The sequence below is a fragment of the Lepisosteus oculatus genome, chromosome 13 (assembly GCF_040954835.1).
Source record: "Lepisosteus oculatus isolate fLepOcu1 chromosome 13, fLepOcu1.hap2, whole genome shotgun sequence".
Lineage (NCBI taxonomy): Eukaryota > Metazoa > Chordata > Actinopteri > Semionotiformes > Lepisosteidae > Lepisosteus > Lepisosteus oculatus.
In genome coordinates this window covers 8,006,113-8,024,931 of record NC_090708.1, presented here as the reverse complement: position 1 = coordinate 8,024,931, position 18,819 = coordinate 8,006,113, and the positions used below count along the sequence as shown (strand labels likewise).

The 18,819-nt window shown below is 36.5% G+C and overlaps 1 protein-coding gene across 1 annotated transcript; it reads right to left on the bottom strand.

Annotated features, from left to right (window-relative positions):
- Positions 1-11,668: 11,668 nt before the first annotated feature.
- On the bottom strand, positions 11,669-13,835 carry foxl2a (forkhead box L2a). The gene is made up of 2 exons (XM_015360957.2): positions 13,481-13,835; positions 11,669-13,337 (listed from the first exon to the last, which is right to left on the bottom strand). Exon 2 carries the CDS (start codon positions 13,327-13,329, stop codon positions 12,451-12,453), a length of 879 nt encoding a protein of 292 aa, XP_015216443.1. The 5' UTR covers positions 13,330-13,337; positions 13,481-13,835; the 3' UTR covers positions 11,669-12,450.
- Between the last annotated feature and the right edge of the window lie 4,984 nt (positions 13,836-18,819).

The window sequence follows — 18,819 nt, the reverse complement described above, 5'->3', positions numbered from 1 at the left end:
AAACAAACATCTGACGAAATGTCAGTATCGAATGTTACGACCCATGTATACTATTTAAAATTTTGCTAAGCAAAAAACAACAACAAACAAATACTTTGTAATGTGATTAGCTTGGTTTCAGGTCTATTCTATGTGAAGCAATGTAATCATCACATACTGTACCTGAAAGTACAAAAACTCCAATGTGTACCCCCCTCTAGCGGCAAGTTCGTGTTTGACTGGATAAAAACGCCTTCATGGTCTATTTTGGGGGAACTTTGGATACAAAAATAACAAAAACCTACTGAAACCAAGTTCACGGGATGATCTTGCGGATGCTCTGACCCTCGGCTTTTCAGATGTCCAAGCCCTAAAACCTCCTCAGTGTAAAATAAAGTTGAGCTTGAATTGGTTTTGGAAGCTAGAAAACAGCAAAACATCAGTGCGAGTTGACGCGGCACGTTATGAACCGCACGCTAAGAGAAACCGCTGTAGAGAAGTGCTTGGTAATATCACACAGTGCACATTCCGCTGAACAATTGAATCCGTTCTTAATCTGGTTTTATGGGCTCGCTATAATTATTTTAGCTATTGGCATGGCCCATGGTCCCCATGAGATCCCCATTTATACAAATATTTTTTATTTGGGGGGGATTTCTATAATACACAATAATACAGGTGGGTAGCTGCGTCAGCATGCGTAGTCTGCAAAAGAACAAGTAATAGGTTTATTCCATGCTGAAAAAAGAAGGAAGAAAACCTAACGTTTTGGCTGTGGAGCCTTCTTTGTAAGCCGTAGAAGGCTCCACATCCGAAACGTTGGGTTTTTATTCTTCTTTTTTCAGCATGGAATAAACCTATTACTTGTTCCCATTCACAGTAATGTACTGTAAGTGATTGTCTTACAATCTGAAACTTGTCTTAAAATCACTAACAGTAGCAAATAGAACACTGATTGTGGACAGGGTGGTGCCGTGACTGCTGTCTCAGAACCTTTGATTCATGGAGCTTGTTTCCGGGCTAAGTCGCAATCTGTGTGGAGTTCGCAAGTTCCTGCGAAAAACATGATCTGGTTTTATCACACCCCCCAGAAACGTACTGGTTTAGGTTGTTTGGTGTCTCTAAATTGCGCTTGTGCGTGTGAGCCCTGCTTTGCGCCCTTTGCTTCTGTGACAGACATCGGATTGAGGTGACGTTTAAAGGGATAAGCAGCTATCTATCGATCGAGGCATGGAATTTATTATTAGTATGATCTAGATCTGCTGCTTATTGTAGTACATATATATTGGTTATGTTGTTGAATTGTATATATCTGAAATACTGTTGTAATCAGTTTATATTAGACTTTGGCCAAACAAAAATTACTCGCCTTTGCTCTTTGTGTTACAATTGTAATTGTGGTTAAATTAAGACCCCCTTTTCAATACTGACAACAAAATTAAAAAAAATATGTCAGGGAATGGTGGCTTTTGTGTCATGTCATTTCGACTTTGACATCTACAGTTGTTAGAATTAATGACTGTGTTTTAAATCTCTTTTTGCGATTGTATGAAAGACTGTGATATGTGCTCTGTAGTTTTAACGGGCAGTATGGTTAACAGTTTTGGTTGAAGTTCTATTTTTTTTCGCTGTGATGCGGTTAGCCAGTTAATAAACACTCAGTGTTTATTTCCAATTACAATGTGTAAAAAAAAAAATACAGCAATATTTTGGCTGACGACCGGACAGTTTAACGAAATCTATTGTTTCTTAAGGGCATATGATAAATAAAATAAACGCACAGAAGAACTTTTACATAAAACATCACGTACTTTTCTGTGGAGAATACAGACACGTCTAAGAACCGGGATTTTGGAGGTAAAAAAATAATAAAAGCTTCTCATGTTTATACAGTAGCATAAATAAGACAAAGAAATGCCACCAAATTACCTTTTTTTATTTTTAAGAATAAAAAATACGCACACGGATCTTAACAATAGCCGGATTTCTGTGAATCAAATCTCAGCATATTTTCCTGCTTCCATCTGATGTATAATAAACACTGGTGACCCCACTCTCCATTTCAATAGGTTTGGGGTGATGTGTACACCGTACAACTGGAAACGGTTGTGCTTAAATCTAAAACATTCTCAAGAACGTCAGGAATTCAATTGTGTGAAATCATTGGGAAACTCGCAACCCCAACATGACTCTAATGAGCTGGGCTCATTCTGATGCAGGGATTTGTATGCATTAAGTTAAGACGTAAAGCATTTCATATATATGCTTTTAAAAATAAAATCATATAGTGTCTGTCTTAGAATGTAAAGGCTCATGCAATTGTTAACATTTAAGCCCCCGGAATTGATGTCCAAGGATTTTGTAAGGCTCTAATATTTGTTTTGCATTACTGTATAAATAAATAACTCAATGACAAGAACTCAAAGTTGATTTTTGTAGGTTTAAATTGTATTGAATACCCGCAACAAAGAACACCAGTTGGCGAAAGAGAATGCATGGGAGAGAGGAAGAGATAAGGTCAATACAGCAAGGTAGGTGAAAGTTCAGCAGAACGGCAGTGGAGAAAAATAAAGGGTTTATTATTTTGTCGAAAAAAGACATGCATGCTTAAGAGACGTACTTTTATTAGACGTCGTCTTTAAAATTAATTGTAATTTCAGTCGGAAAAATACTATGCTCACTTAATCTTCATACAATTTGCCGAATTACCTGCTATCAGCTTAAATCTATCCTGCACATTCTGTGTTAGAACGTATTTTTTCTTCTAAATCAACCAATTTAAAAGGTGCACACTACTGAATGCCGACCAAAAAGAATTGGGGGACACTGAATTTTGAGTTGTGTACATGTACATATACATATATACTAATTTTCATACAGTACTCAAAGGTCAGCCATGTTTTTTAAGATAAGCCATGAATAATGATGAATGCAACCTGTATTAAACCTTACTGTTTTACATTTTTCCACTTTCACCTACTGGGAAAATATGAACTAATTACAGGGAGCTGAATAAGTTAATTATTAAAACAGAAATTCAGAAGCAGGAGAATAGACATGTAATTCCACATACTTTCTCAAGTATGTTTGTTTGGTGTTACAGTAACTTGGGAGAATCATATGAGTCAGTAGAACTGCTGGTCCCTTCTCACATCTTAACAGAATAAAGAATGCCAGTAAAAAAATCACACAATATTTTAAATGTTTTCTGATTTATGAACCAACTTAATGCAAAAAAGATCAACTAATAAAAACCTCTTAGCATGTGTTAGAATACAACCCAAATTCCATCAAATATCAATTCTTAGCAGGAAGCATACATATCAAAGAACTCAATAATTTCCTGTTAGTGTGACAGTTTTTTTAAACTGCCTCTGATTCACTACCATATAAATTATTCTTAATAACTTACCACAGTAATACATTTAATGAAGGAAAGAAATGTTCCATCAGTGTAAATAATGTTTTCACTTCACAGTCTACAAACTCTTAATGAAGAACAAAGATCCAATGGACTTGGACTTAATTAGAGATAAATGTAGTACATAAAATGCAAACAGTGGAATTTTCATACTCCTTAATCAAGATGTGTCCTGATATCTTACCTTACCAGCATTTTGTTTCTTTCATGGCCACACCATCCAATGCTAGGAATTCTTGGCTGTGTGCTTTCTTATCTCTGCAGCACTTGAAGAGATCCTGTATGCAGGACTATTGTTCACACAGTTCTTCACTGATTGTCAACTGCCCTGTCTAGTCACACACCTGCTCCAATTGTCACACTACAAAGAACAAAAAGAAATCTAAACGTCCTGCCAACAAAACAGAAACTCTGGTGTTTAAAACAAAGTTGGAAATTGTTTAGATTTTACCTATGTAAGTTTTTAACAGTGTAATTTATTAGGGCTTTACTGACAGTTTTGTTTTGCTTTAATGCTTTTAGTTGATATCTTTCTGGGTACAATTATCAGTACTTTGTATTCCTAGAATATTCTAACATTTGCCAATTTCTTATAAATATGTTAATGTACCAAAACAGGACATTCTTTCCACCAAGTGATTTTAGATGAGGTTACCACACCATGTGAAGGGCTTTTTGTTTTTTCTTCTGAGGTTTGTGGTAACATTACAGTATGCCTAAAAATGTAGTGCAGTTCACATAATTCAGTGTACAATCCCATAGGAATAACAAATGGGAAAGATACAATCATTATGCAGCATGACACTCTAAATGTTCCCAGTCTTAATTAATGTATTGGTGTTAATAAGTTGCTCCTGATTTTTTTTTTATTCCTGATGTTTTTCAAAAGCAGCGGAAATAACGACAACATTGCGATATACTGTAGTCATGCTCATCTCTAAAAGACCTCCACATAATCAAAATCAACCCATTCCACGGGTGTTCGGATGCAATATGGTAATAGTTTCAGCCTTGTCTTATGCATGCCCTTCACGGCTCAGGCATCATATAAAAATACTAGAATTAAAGTATATTTTATGCTTCGTAAATCAAGAGATAGCAATGCATTATTTTTATTTGGCACATCACATTTTTAAAATTAAATTAGGTAATACGCCTTAATCGTCCGAGGAATTTTTGCACCTCCTAATGAGGTATCATTATGTCAACTAAAAGAGGGATGACACAAATTATTTTCATTTTTCCCAAAGCAAATGTTCAATCTCTAGCCAATAAAAGATTGGATTTAGACAAGCAAAAAATAACTTGTATGTTTTATGTCACAATGAGAAAAAAAGTGATTTTTTTCTTAAAATGGCGACCAGCTGAAAGAATAAGATGAGATATTCTGCCTCTATTTCAAAGAATTAGTTAGGTTTTGCATTTTTCCATAGGATGTAGGGAGGGTATAATTTAATGTAATCTATTCCCGACGCATTCATGCCACGTAATCTACAATGACAGGGCATTATGATACTGACTGCTTTGGCGATGACATTTCTCTTTAGACACCGGGCTTAAAAGCGTAGCTTACAGTACTTCAAGTCACAGGTGAGATGAGTTTACGGGTCTCGACTTTGCTTCTTGTCCACTTCTTTGACCCAGCGTAGGATTTCGATCCGGTTTCCGCCTGGCGGACACAGGCTGCTCACGAGACTGGCCACCTGTTGACTGCCGAAGTCCGTGGAGAAATCTGAACTTCATGTGGCTGTGATGCATGTAAATTGAGGGCATGCTTCTACTCCCATTTTCCACGGCTATGTGTACCTATATTAAAAAAAAACTGTGCCAGTGTCTTATTGCTTATAATGCTAAAAATAACACATTTATTGCATATAATTCCCCATACTCCTATCTTTCTGTTGTTCTGTTCAACCCGCTAAGAATGACAAAATTCTTATGTAATTTTAGTATCTAAGACAGAGGTCTGGGTCAATAAATTATGTTACGAATAGACGAAAGAATCATCGTCTCTAATCAAACTTTGATGTGGTTGTTTAGGACATAAGCAATACAAATTTAATTATTTTCTTAACACAATTGATATTTCATTCATCAGTAAGGCTGTTTTCTAAACAACACCATACTATCTTACGAATCTATAATTATTGATCGAGGTCAATTTACCTTAAGCACTAAACGAATCGTGACACTTTTAATCAACTATAATCTTCCAGAAATAAAACTATAAATTCTCATTTAAGAATGAAATACAAAATAAAATATAAATTTAAAGCTATGAAAACAATATTGTCAATTTTGGTATAACTAGCCTATGCTGCCGCCAACTGAAGTTATTCTTAAAATATCACAGTATTCGAAATAGAGAAAAATCGTCATTAGGCTACATAACGTACGAAACACAAACTGGTCTGACATATCTAAAATATAGCCTGTAATGAACTAATGGAGTGTGATAAAATAATTACCTGTCCTGTATTGGACTCAATGGAGTACAGTCTTTCTCACAGTCGATGTATCTATATTAATGATAGTATATCAGTGTTCATACATTTTACGTGTTTACGTCATTGTATTGTAATGTGTCAATAGGTGAAAAAAAGGGATTGGGGTGTACGTTATTTACTGTTTCGTTTAGAAATTCAGATAACGTCGTTTTGCAAAATAATATCCTCCAGCCACCATTTATAGTACGTTATTGCTTATTTCCTAACTTGGAAACTAGGGCATAGGTTACCTCCTGTAGGTATAGCGTTGTACATAAAACAATACGTATATATTTGGGTGTGCGATTTATATGGAGTGGACGTAAATTACTTCATGCTGCAACACTGTAGCTACTGCAAGGCAAATAGGCATTTAATACGAGAAACATTTGCTGACGAGATAGATTATTATTTTTCGGAATGCAACACAGATTCCTAGCGTGTTAATTAAAGTCTGGGAAATAGATACTGTGGTAAAGCTTCTCGGGGAAAAGCGCACGAATGTACGCTGATGATTCACGGCCGATGATTGGTTGACTCTTGATTTATTTAGGGTGCCAACACAGGCTTTCAATCTATGTACTGCCCACTTTCTACAGATGACCACTGGCTTAAGGAGAATTCCTTTCCCCCAGAACCTGATGCAGCGGCCCAAACTCTCTGGGCCCAAAACAAGAAAAACGTGACATCGTCACTTCCATCGCTCGCTCCAGAATAAAGATCAACCTTTTCGTTTTCCAAACCATTTAGAGATAAGTTGATCATGCTAATTTTCTGCATGTCGTTGTTTATTTCCGCTAGTTTGTTTGATTATTGGTTTCTTCGTTTTTAAGCGATGGGAATAAACACTTAAAGCGGTTTGGAAACGAGCAGTAACAAAAATATATGTATTTATCGTTTAAAGAATTCACCACTGAAGCATTAAGAGCAGTAATTAATTTCTAAAGTGATAACGAGGCAAAAAAGAAAAGAAAATTGTTTTAGAAAGCAGGCTGAGGTAATACTGCGTCATCTTTTTGCATAACCTGTTAGAAATTTTTTATTTTATATAAATCCAAGATTAACGGATTAGGGGGACCGCTGTGTGATTCTGGTCAAAATAGTCACTGATAAAGACAGAATATATGCTCCTCCGTATTAGTTCTACTCTGAAATAGGTTTTATTTTAAAAGTATTTGTTCATTTTCTTTTCTAAAAAAAACTCAATTGTAATATAATTTGTGGTATTGTAGACCATGATTTATACGTTCTCAAATTACGTTGTCGCTGTGTAGGACAGCTATACATCTCAACGTCATTGCACTGATTACACGCGTCATTTATTTCTCGATATTCGAGTTTAGCTTGTTGTTGTAAGCATCTATCGCAAAAAGTAACGTGAAAACAAATGTCCTAACACACGAGTGCTTTTGTTCAGTGTTTGTAATTGGGCTTTTGAAATACCCTTATCCCTTTTCGTGATTATTTACAAAACATCCATTTTAGGAAGCGGCGAATGCGCGATTCTATTTGCCGTCTAATCTGCTCTGTATGAAGATGTTAGAAGGATACCCCGAAATAACGGTGAAAGGTCATAGTTAATAAACCGAGTGTTATTTGAAGAGGGAGACGCTGAAGGAATGTAAAACGTGAACTGGAAATTATGTGTTCTTCTAAAACAGTTTCCTCCTGTTCTTCAATATTTTTTCTTTTTTTTTCTGAAAGGAAGTGGTTTGCTCGAAACGAGAGTGAACTGTTCAGCATATGGAAAAGCCAGAGAGCGGTTTTTGGTTTTGCACGCCGGTCATTTGTCAAATCACATACAACGGGGTCATTACAGGCAATAGCCGGGGAACGAAATAATTCAAATAGTTTATAACGATGATTAAATTATAATCCTGTATATATATATAATATTATATTATTATGCATAGAAGTTTGAACCTTGTTTGTCTGATTGTTTTGAAATAATAGAAAGCTACAAACCCAACACCGTATTTGTGTGACTGCGCAGTTATCTAAAGAAAAGACTAAAATTGCAGAGAAAGAAAAAAAAACACTTTCCTACAAAACAGTATGAAGACCTTTGTTGTAGAACAGCAAATACTTATCTGTTTAAAACAATATGACAAACAGGAACTCGTGGAAACCTAGGGGTCTGCTAATTGGCAGATGGGCTTTATACTGACGAACAGTAGGCTATTAATCTACAACTGAGTTGTAACACAGTTTTGCGTTTCCAAGAAACATGAATACAATACCATCTGTGGTACACGGCTGTGTACTGGTAAAGTTCAAGCTTATGAATTTCACATTTTTTTCAGTAAATATGGTTAAGGGAAGGAGTCGATCCCTTTCTTATTAACATCATCGTATAACGTAGGGTAATGGCCGTTTTATTCTGCAAGAGTTCTTTATCATTTGAGCATCCGTAAAGATCAAGATCTTTTAATATCATATAATCGAAAGCTAGGGATAGGATACAGTATTTATCATTTTAGTTAAACGCAGCATTTTACTCAAAACTGGAGTACATTTTCTTTACTAAGATGCTTGAAATGGCCCAGAAGAAACAGTTTTCCTAACAAAGTAAAAAGCGTAGTAATATTCGCAGTTTACAACTTTTTCTTCGCCATTTGCAAACATACATTTTAAATGTCGACAATAATTCACTAAACATCTCTAGCTGAACGGCCATGTGTTGGTTCGTTTTAATTCTTAGCTGAAAAAAACTTAAAACAATCCTTATGTAAACTCTATATTAAAATGTCTAGAACGAATATAACACGAAGACATCAAAGAACAAATAAAAACCATAACAGAATAACACTTCTATCCATAACAATGGAATGACACCACAGTTCTATTGCATTGGCCAACTAAATCGAAAACGTAACAACAATGAAAGGACTAAATAAAGAAAGAGCAAATGTTGAACTCCTCCTGCAGAAGTGCGCCGAGTTGAATACACTGTACCTGCTTTTTAAAAAAGTGAAATCAGATGGCCGTATCGTAACCTTCGATTGTAACCGGAGCGGCTGAAGAGCGCTGGGAATCATCTGAGTTCAGAAAGCTAGAAATCTATTTAAATTCAGGTTATTGTCTTCGTTCTATCTGAACAAAGGAAAACGATATAACAATATGCTGTCACTATAATCTTCAGTTCTAATGATTACAAACCTGCATGATTCCTCAGAGACATAGCATTCATAATGTGATTCAACACGCACTCCAAAACCTTCACCAGATGCATTCAAAAGAATATTGTGATGATTTTTTGTTTTGTTTTTGGAAGCCAGAACTACAGATTAGTTTCCTCAAATACCACTAAAGCTCTCTTCACTATTTTCTTTAAATTGGCTTTTACTGATACAACCATCACCACCACTATTATTATTATTATTATTATTATTATTATTATTATTATTATTATTATTATTATTATTATTATTATTATTATTGCTAGTAGCCTGAAGGGGGTGGAGAAAGAAGAGCAAGAGGCCTATAGCTGTAGTAAATAAATAACTAGACCTGTATTTGCACTGTACAGATAAGAAACAATTACACTCATGTCCACGTGATTTTTCCTCTAAATCGTGTTGCGCCTATCTCTCGATTGGTTTTATAAAAAAGTTGTAATCAATTAATTCTGGTTTTGGAGTACTGTTACAATATGACAAGTGTACGGATATACAGTAGGCAACGCGTATGACTGCTTGGGGCCTAAAATTACAAACACTTGTCGCTATAAGTGACAGTGTACTGTACTCGTGCGCCGTTTTCGGATGAGCTTCCCTTTAATTACATAATCGAAACAAAAGAGTTAAGAAATGAAGGTCTATTGTAAACGTATCACTCATCATCCTGTTTCTCTTTCTAAGTGTTTAAGCCCCTCGAGACTCTCAGATGCAGCTACCAGAGCACGGCAGACGTAATGCATGGAATTCAACAAACACATTTGTTGATAATTTAGACAACTGCAAAATAATTAATGTTGGAAAACAAATTATTTCTTATTATCAGCCTTTCCTTATTAATGCGATTACCGAAACCCTGATTTAATCATTTGTAATGAGGCATTTGCTAAAACAACAACATGATACACCTTACTGAAAAAACGAAACTCTAAAGATTTATAAATGCTGAAATATTGTTCAAAATGTACTGATGTCTTTATAGGCAGTATCAGTTCTGGCTTAGCTACCCCAAAATATCAGGAAAGTGTTTTATGTACCCAGATCACCAAAAACCTTTGATGTTCTATTGACCTTGTGTCTACGTTAAAGCAACAGGTATCTGAACGAACACTTTTTCATTTAATGTGAAAACGGATTCTTGCATAACTGATAAAAAAAGCAATATGAGCTTAGTACGACCATTGCTTTTCATTTGTAATAAATTATTTAAAGTACAGAACAAAAGTTGAGAAAGATCCTGAAATACATACTATCCAGTCTTTGGAGAGAAAAGATAATTATATAAGGTTAGTATTTTGAATTTATTGAGTTGTCTATGACAAATTCAGGTTTCACAGGAATTAGATTATATTTGCAGTGGTAAATAAGCAGTGATATGTCATTAGTAAACTAATAATTAGATCTATAATATAACAAATTGGGATCTTTTTGTACGCAGGTCCGTGTTTTCTACTTCACTGAAAGACGGTATCCTCGAAACATACTAAATATTACCCAATGAGTATCGGACTGAAACTAATAAACAATCCAACATTTTGTTTCTTATTATATGGGATTTGTATTATCCTTTAAAATGATCCTTCATCTCCTTAGGAAATTCAAACCTTCATTTATAGCAAAGACTTGATTTCTTCTGGTTAAAATTCTGTTTTCAGAACTGTAGAGCGTCATGAATCATCTTTGCCAAGTTTTATTTGCATACCTATTCCCATAAATATATATATAAATAAATCCATTATCATAACAATGTTCTATTTACTTTTGGCCTTTGGAATAGCTATGACAGCATTCTGAATGTAATGAGAAGTCTAGGGAAAATTCGGTGAAAGTAGGCACTAAGATATTTGAAGTGTTAAACAAGTATTGCTGTGTCGAACAGAAAAAAAAAACGTGCCCGGAATAAGAAATAATACAAAAAACAGCTAAGTATACTAGTCTCCTAACAGTCATTATATTAATGCTAACGCGAGGGATTATCTTTCTTTAACATATATACAATATAGAAGGCTTAGAAATAAAAAATAGATATTTGAATAACCATCCTCTGTAAACACGAGTAGTTGCATTGGAAGCTATCAATATATAATTACAAAATATTAATATGGTAGCGAATTAAGGACCTATGAGACCGCTACTGTCCTGCATCAAAATCTTTAGCCGTACAATTTTAAGATAAATATATATAAAAATTAAGATGCTCAATGATAATTCCCTTTCACAAATTAACAGAAAAAGGGTGTTCACTATTGAAAAGTAAAAATCCTATTTTTGTTCAAGAGAATTTGTTTTTTCAGATTTCAATGGTCTAAACCTATGTGGTGTTTTGCTGTCTAAAAATATATTTCTGGGTGCCCCATGTTTCGTTTTCACAACAAAAAGTAAAACAAGGAAATAGATGCGGGGCAATTCGGTTAAGTTTTTAAGTCCATTGCACGGAAGTTTAAACAAAAACATTTAACAACTATGAAAAATTATTGGGTCAATCAATAGGGTTCTAACGCTTATTTCACGTTACCCTCGCATTCACTTGTTAATTAAAGGCCTATGCCTTATTTTTACATAATATTAACACCTCAAATGAAGAAACTGAGAAACGAACGAAGAGGAAAATTTTGAATAAAATACAGGTTTATTAAGTAATTCACAAAACTAAAAAAGTGCTAGTTTAACATGGTCCCAACATGAATGAGACAAAGTTTTAAGTTTACAAAATAAGAAAGAGTTCAAAACTGGCCCTGAATGATGCATAATAGTTAGGATTGCAAATTGTTAAACGCTTTCTAAATCAGATAATATCTCTTTGGTCTAACAATGTACACATTAACCCATAACTTTCTGTATGTCTTGTAGTTCACCATACGTTCTGTTATTCGGAATAAACATAACTTGCTAACCTGGCGAACACTTCTGCATGTAACACATTTATGACGTGGAAACGCCACACGGGCGTACAACTGTGTCATTTCAATTCTTAATGTTTGTTGTTTTACAAGAGCACATAGTTCAACTTCTTACAGCACAGTAAACGTACAGAATCTGAATCCGACGTTCTTACACACATTATATTTAAATAGTATTTGTAATCTCAATTCCCTTTTAAGGGAAGTGGTCGCATTGTACAGATGTACCATACAAAAAACACATTAATCTTCTTTTCCCCCAAGTCTACCACTGGGGAAAAAAATGACCCCCAGAAGCTTTCTCTCTGTCAGCTTTAAGGACATAATGTCTCATCACTTACACAATACGTTCAATCATAGATGACACAGGGTTCCCTCAAGAAACTTTGGCACGGAACAGATTGTGACAGAATCCATGATCATTTCAAAATACTTTCGCTTGCATTTAATAGTGGGTAAAAAGTCCTGTTTCCATGCGGACCGTCGGCTCAAATGTCTATTCTTGTATGCAATGCGGAGTGTTTGCTCTCGTGATCCCAATACGAACAGTGCATCATAGAAAGCTCTGCAGGCTGACGGGAGCAGGCGAACTGAAGGCCGGCTCCGTTTGCCGAAGAAGCCGGGGGAGGCGCTGGAGTCGGCGGACTCAGCTGTTGCGGGTGGTGAGCGTGCGGATGGTGATGATGGCTCATCCCGTTGTACGAATTTACCATGCTGGGTAAAGCCATGCTTTGGACCCGGGAGTAAGGATTATAAGAGGACGGCGCCGATAGTCCTTTCACATTGACAGGGCTCACGTTGCCACTGGCCATCTGGCACGAACTGTAAGGCATGGGAGTGGGAGGCTGCCCAAGCGACCATGAGTTGTTCATAAAACTGGACTGCAAGTACTTCGGTGGGGAGAGATAACCATATCCATCTCCGAACAGTGATTTTCCAGGTTGAAAATGTGTCGGAGGGGGTCTGAAAGGCCTCTTCATCCTCCTTCTCCTCCTGTAGTTACCCTTTTCGAACATGTCTTCACAAGCGGGGTCCAGAGTCCAGTAATTCCCTTTCCTCTCGCCCCCTCCCTCCCTGGGCACTTTTATGAAGCACTCGTTGAGGCTCAGGTTGTGGCGAATACTGTTCTGCCAGCCCTTCTTGTTCTTTTCGTAGAAAGGGAACTTGCTGATGATGTACTGGTAGATGCCGGATAAAGTGAGCCTCTTCTCTGAGCTTTCTCGGATAGCCATGGCAATAAGAGCCACGTACGAATAAGGGGGTTTCTGAGACGGGTCTGCCTTCTCCGAACTCTTATCCTGGATCGGTTCGTCTTTGGGTCGTTCCTTCTCCTTGGCCGTGTTGGTGTCATGAACCATCAAAGCCATTGCGTCATCTTCTTGGTTTTGATAAGTGGCCATCATTACGCACAGAAAAACAAAAACAAACCAAGAGTAATTGGAATAATAATAATAACAACAACAAGAATAACAATACAAATAGTATTCTCCAGCCACAAGTTCTTTTTCAACGCCGTACCAGAATCTTGCGTTAAGTGCAGGGCCCGAGGAATTGATTTAGTACCACAATTACTGTTCTAGTGAAGCAATAACTCCTTTCCCTGAAGCTCAGCTTCTTATGAGATTGCTCCTATTACAGGCACAGCCCAGGTTGTGATTAGGTTCCTCTTTAAGTCCAGCCTTTTCTTCCTTCCAGAAGCAGAATGGCACCTCGTCTGGGGTTTCTCATATATCCTGCGATGATGTACTTCTCTCTGATTTGTGTGCTGAATGTGTTCCGCCTCCGTCTCTCTCTAGGTCCCCCCCCTACAAGAGCAACAGAGTTTCCTCATCGCGTCTGTTTGAAATTAGAAATCCATTTTCATAATCGCGCCGTAAAACACAAACTGGGAGTCCTTGACACAAACCGTTCAGTTAATCGTCTTTAGACGCCTATTCCGAGGGCTTCTTAAAATAGCAGTTTAGGACAATGGAACAGGTCCCGCTTAAAGTGAACCAGCAACCATAATTACAGAGTAATACATCCAAAGATAACAGAATAAAATACATTATCAGAAATGTCTATTGGTCTACATGCTCCCCTCTTTTCGCGAGGTTGGGAATACTTTCGCATTGTTTTTTCACAGTTAGGTATGGATTTTGAATAAGGTTGCAATTCAAATAATTTTGAATAATGGTTGTAAATGAAAAAGACCTTATTGTTATTGATTTGCATGCAGTACGGGAGGAGACGGCTTATTTAGATGAAAATGTGACCCTTCTTTTTTCCAAGCTCAGCAAAATACGTGACTTCCTGTAAAACAAAACACGCTTTTCACTGCCACGACTGTAATCATCATTACATTTCTTATTCCTGTTGTTTGCACCCCTCTTTGAGACAGAGTGTTTGTTTCATGTTAAAACCAGTATTTTACTTCTTTCTGAACGTGTCGGGATCGTAGGCTAGGTTATAAGCGCGGTTAGAGCGAGACATTTCCCGCGACTCGAATCTCTTTTTTTTTTAGAGACAAATTATTTGCCGCAGATCTGACATGGTATGTATTTCTCTGGCCACCCATGCTGGCCCTGCCGGCCTTTGCTGGAAGACATTTCCGTACCCAGAGACCGTGCAGGTGTAACAGCATTGTTCCGTGTGTCATCGCCTCCTCCGCACTCCACATCCATCATGTCTGAGCACAGCCAAGGAAAGCGCGCGGTGCTGCCACAAGGAAATAACTGAGTCCCGCGAACAGCTCGGGGAAGATCTGATTGCTTCAGGTAGTCCGAGACCAGTAAGTTGAAATGCCGGGAAATAAAACTGGATAGAAAGAATCTGGATATTCTCTCTGTCGTTGTTTATTCCTCTTCAGACCGCGGTTTTTAGGTGTAGATTGTGTTCTTCGGCAATTTCGAGAGGAGCAAAAAACGAGGTACCATTAAGTGTTGGAACATATTTCTGGATTGTAATTTAGAACCGGAACACCGATGAATGCTAACGTAGATGTCAAATTTCTGTTGTTTAACGCAAGATCTCATAAACGTTAACACGAGAGAGAAATGACGTAGGTAGACATCCAATTGCCTCATTAATGTCGGAACATTTTTATTCTTCGAATAAAATCTAAAAAATGCAAGCCTTTTTAAAAACGGTTTTGTATTTAAATGACATATTTTTTGCTTGCTCCGTTAAACATAATGTGATTCACAAACGTTTAAATAAAAGGTTCGTGACCACTGCTACGTGTTCTACATTCTCTGACAATATTGGCCTTAAACAAAAGGGAGGGTGGAAGGTCAAAGAGAATTTAAAAGGAAAAAAAATATTATATTTTACTAAAAAAATCGAGGAATCGGTGGAAATGGGAATCATCCAGTGCATGAAAAATATTTGAAAATAAAATCTTGTTCTTATTTTTATCGGATAAACCTTTCCTGCTTGTTTATCTCGTGGAGAAGCTAAACTAAAGATTTCGGTGAAACTTGGAAGGCTACATTCCTGTCCAAATACACAGCGCTCTGACAGAACATGGTAATTGGGAACGTGCTTGTCTTTACTTTTTGCCAGGCTTCTTCGTTCCTTGTAAAGTGGAGGTTTCAGAGAAGTTTGTTTTGTGTTTTTACCTATGTGTGCTCATGCGCTCAAACGTGTCCTTCAGTTTAGAAGACAAAAAGATGGAACTACACAATTCAGGAAATAAAAACAACTTAAAAATGAACGATGATCCCCACCCCCCAAAAGCTGACTACAAAACCGGCATGTTAATATAAGCTAGTTAAGTCACTTATCTTTGCATGCTAACAACATACATTATTCAGATTAGCCACGCTTACTTTATACTGCAGCAGGCGTGTGAAGACTGGAAACGGAAATTAAAACACACGAACAATGACATTACACGAGGAAACATTATCTTAGACAAGAATGAATACTTAACAGAAAAATGATAACAAAACAAAGCTTTCAGCGCAATGGATAACTTGGGCCAGCCGAGTGTGAAATGGTTTTTAAAATATCTCGTACCACAGGTACACATCTCCATATATATCCACATAAACGCACACTAACTGTTGTAATAAATTCTACTACTTTGTTTTAAATGTATTAAGCCGAATGCAAATAATTTAATACTCCGCACAATATGTTTAGTTAAATAACTTTTTAGTTAATAATCTAGATTTTCTCAGATTCACGTAATTTTACGTTACGCCCGAGTGTTCATACGTAAACATTTTTGCTACAATTTAAGCGGGGACCAAGGAAATAGATACAAAAATCAGTCGTATTTTCCGTCACAGTATGCAGTTACCCATGATAACAGACTTCACAGCTAATGCATTCCTAAAGCAAATCTATTTAGTTTTTAAAATGCAATTACGTTTTAGATATATGTATATTTCAGTAAATGTGATGTTCTTTAAATGTCCTTTGAAAATGACCTCAAAAGGAAGAATAACACTTCCATTATCGTTTTATATATTGATATATATGAATATTAAATCAAGATATGACTCACACTGAAAGCTATTCTTTCAATGGAAGGCAGAAATTGCAAAGAAAGCATCTGTTACCTTTTAAACATGAACGTCCTGCGCCCTGCAGACCGGCTCACCTGGCCGGTCAGCTGCACGGGATTGAGAGGACGCGAATCACAACCATGTAAATAAACATGTTAAGAAACTGTAAACACACGGAGCGCAAGTGTGAAACCCCAGCTAGTGCTGTCGTTGCAAGACAAAGGAATGTTAATTGCTCTCTGTTTGTTTTTCTAATAGCATCAGTAAACATCTCGAAGATGGGCAAAGATTAGCCATTGATGTGTTAAAGTGACCAGAAATACACACAAGTCAGTGTAAAGAATAAATTCTCGCATAGGCCCAACTTTATTTTTCCAGGCTAGAAATTAAATGCACTCCTATTTATAATTTTAAGACATCTGTGTATGCATCCAAATACTGTACTTAATTTTGTATAACAGAGACAACCAGATATGGAAGAACATCCATTTAGAAGATACAGGTAATGCTTAAAATGTTATTAATGTTTTTTACTTAAAAAAGTACTGAAGTGATATGCTTTCTTTTAGAGCAGTTAGGGGATTTATCTTGTAGTGTTATGACAAATTTTAATGAAGCACTCAACGTCTTGTATAACAGTAGCCAAACCGGTACCACGAGAACCCCAAACATTTATCAGCAACGTCTTAAAAAATAAAACGAATCGTACCTGAAACAGAATTTGTCTATCCGCACGATAATTCCTCTTCCCTGCTAAAGAAATAACCGAATGTGTTTTGAAATGTTAAAACTAAGTACTCTTACGTCATAGTGAAATACAACACATTCAGACACAGCGACCTTCTAATTATTCTTTATAGCACCACGGGGAAATAGCTGATTTTAACATTTTCTTGATAAGTTATGGTAAGGTGCCTCACAGTGAAAGCGCCAGGACTAAGCTGCTGAAATGTCCGTAGGTACCACTATCAAAAGTGACCTTGATTTATTTCTACAGAAACCCTTGAGGTCCCGCGGCTGATGTCAATGATATTAAAGGAATGATTCTTCGCGTAACGGTGTTGTTTCAAACTCTGCTAGTTTATGCAATATATCATATATTATATGTTTTTAGGGTAATACAATTTCCTTAAAATAATATTGACTAATATGAATGATATTCATTCGATCCTGACTAAAACAGTGAAAACAACACAACACGTTCATTCATCTGTAACTTTCGTTAGGGTAGAAGTAAAAGTCGGCGGAATAACCAATCTTGTCCAGACCAAACGAAAACGTCAGCAATCGAAGCAATCTTTTTCATGAATTATACCCCGTTAATTGCACGGATTAAACTACAGTAACGAAGGGTCTTTGCACCTCGTATTTCCTCAGATATAACATTTTCAGTTGTGTTAAAAATATTTTCTAAGGGTATAGAATGTTGACAAGAACCAAATCTGCTCGAGACATTAAAAGCTTGACATTATACCCAACTAATGAACTACTACTGCTGCTGCTGCTACTATCCTTGTTATCGTTGTCCTGTCTACAACACGTACTGTATCTGTTTAAATAATCTAATCACTATTGGCACTTGAACATGAGGGCATTCAGAACAGAGTTAAAACATTTAAATTCCTCTTCTATAAACTTCCTGTACCCTGTATAAAACGTGGATGTTTGTTCTTCCACTACTGACGAAAACACACAAGGGGATGGAGTACAAACGAATCTAAGCTCAGAAATCCATTTTAATTTGAAATTAAGCGATAGCAAACTCGCAAAAATGCTACCACTACAATTAATTGAGAAGAAAGGTAGAAAACCAGGAGCTTAGTTCTCCTGCCCGATTTATGTACAGTTGGTCTTAAAAGAAGTTAATCTTCCCGATGCTTTTTAGTGAACTTTAGGAATTTTAGATACAAAATACACATTGACGACAACGGAATCGAAGGCCTTATTGAATACTGTTGTTTAAATTAATTAATACATAAAACGTATTTAGGAACGGATTATATTTATACCTACACAAGTCAAAGCTCTGTAAGAGAAGGCCAGTTGTGGTGTGGTTTTAATATAAAGGTATAGCCTTTTCACTACATCACCTAAGGAGTGAGTACGACACACAGCTGTCGCATTCCGACGTTTAGAGGATTACAATTATATTTTAACCAGCTGTACTTCTGTTTGAGACGTTATAGTTTCTCCTAAAAGTCAGAATAAAAAAGGTGTGGTGGCCATATGATTTTGTCGCATGCCTAAGCGAATGTGCCTTAATTTTGCGTTTTGTTATAAAGGGTTGAAGTTAACATGAATTCCCCCCCAAATACCGTCGTGCGGTAATGGGGACCTGCTTACTGCCTCACTAATTCGTATTGA

Coding starts and splice junctions, on each gene's coding strand:
- foxl2a (XM_015360957.2), bottom strand. CDS start 13,329: ATGGCTTTGATGGTTCATGACACCAACACGGCCAAGGAGAAGGAACGA.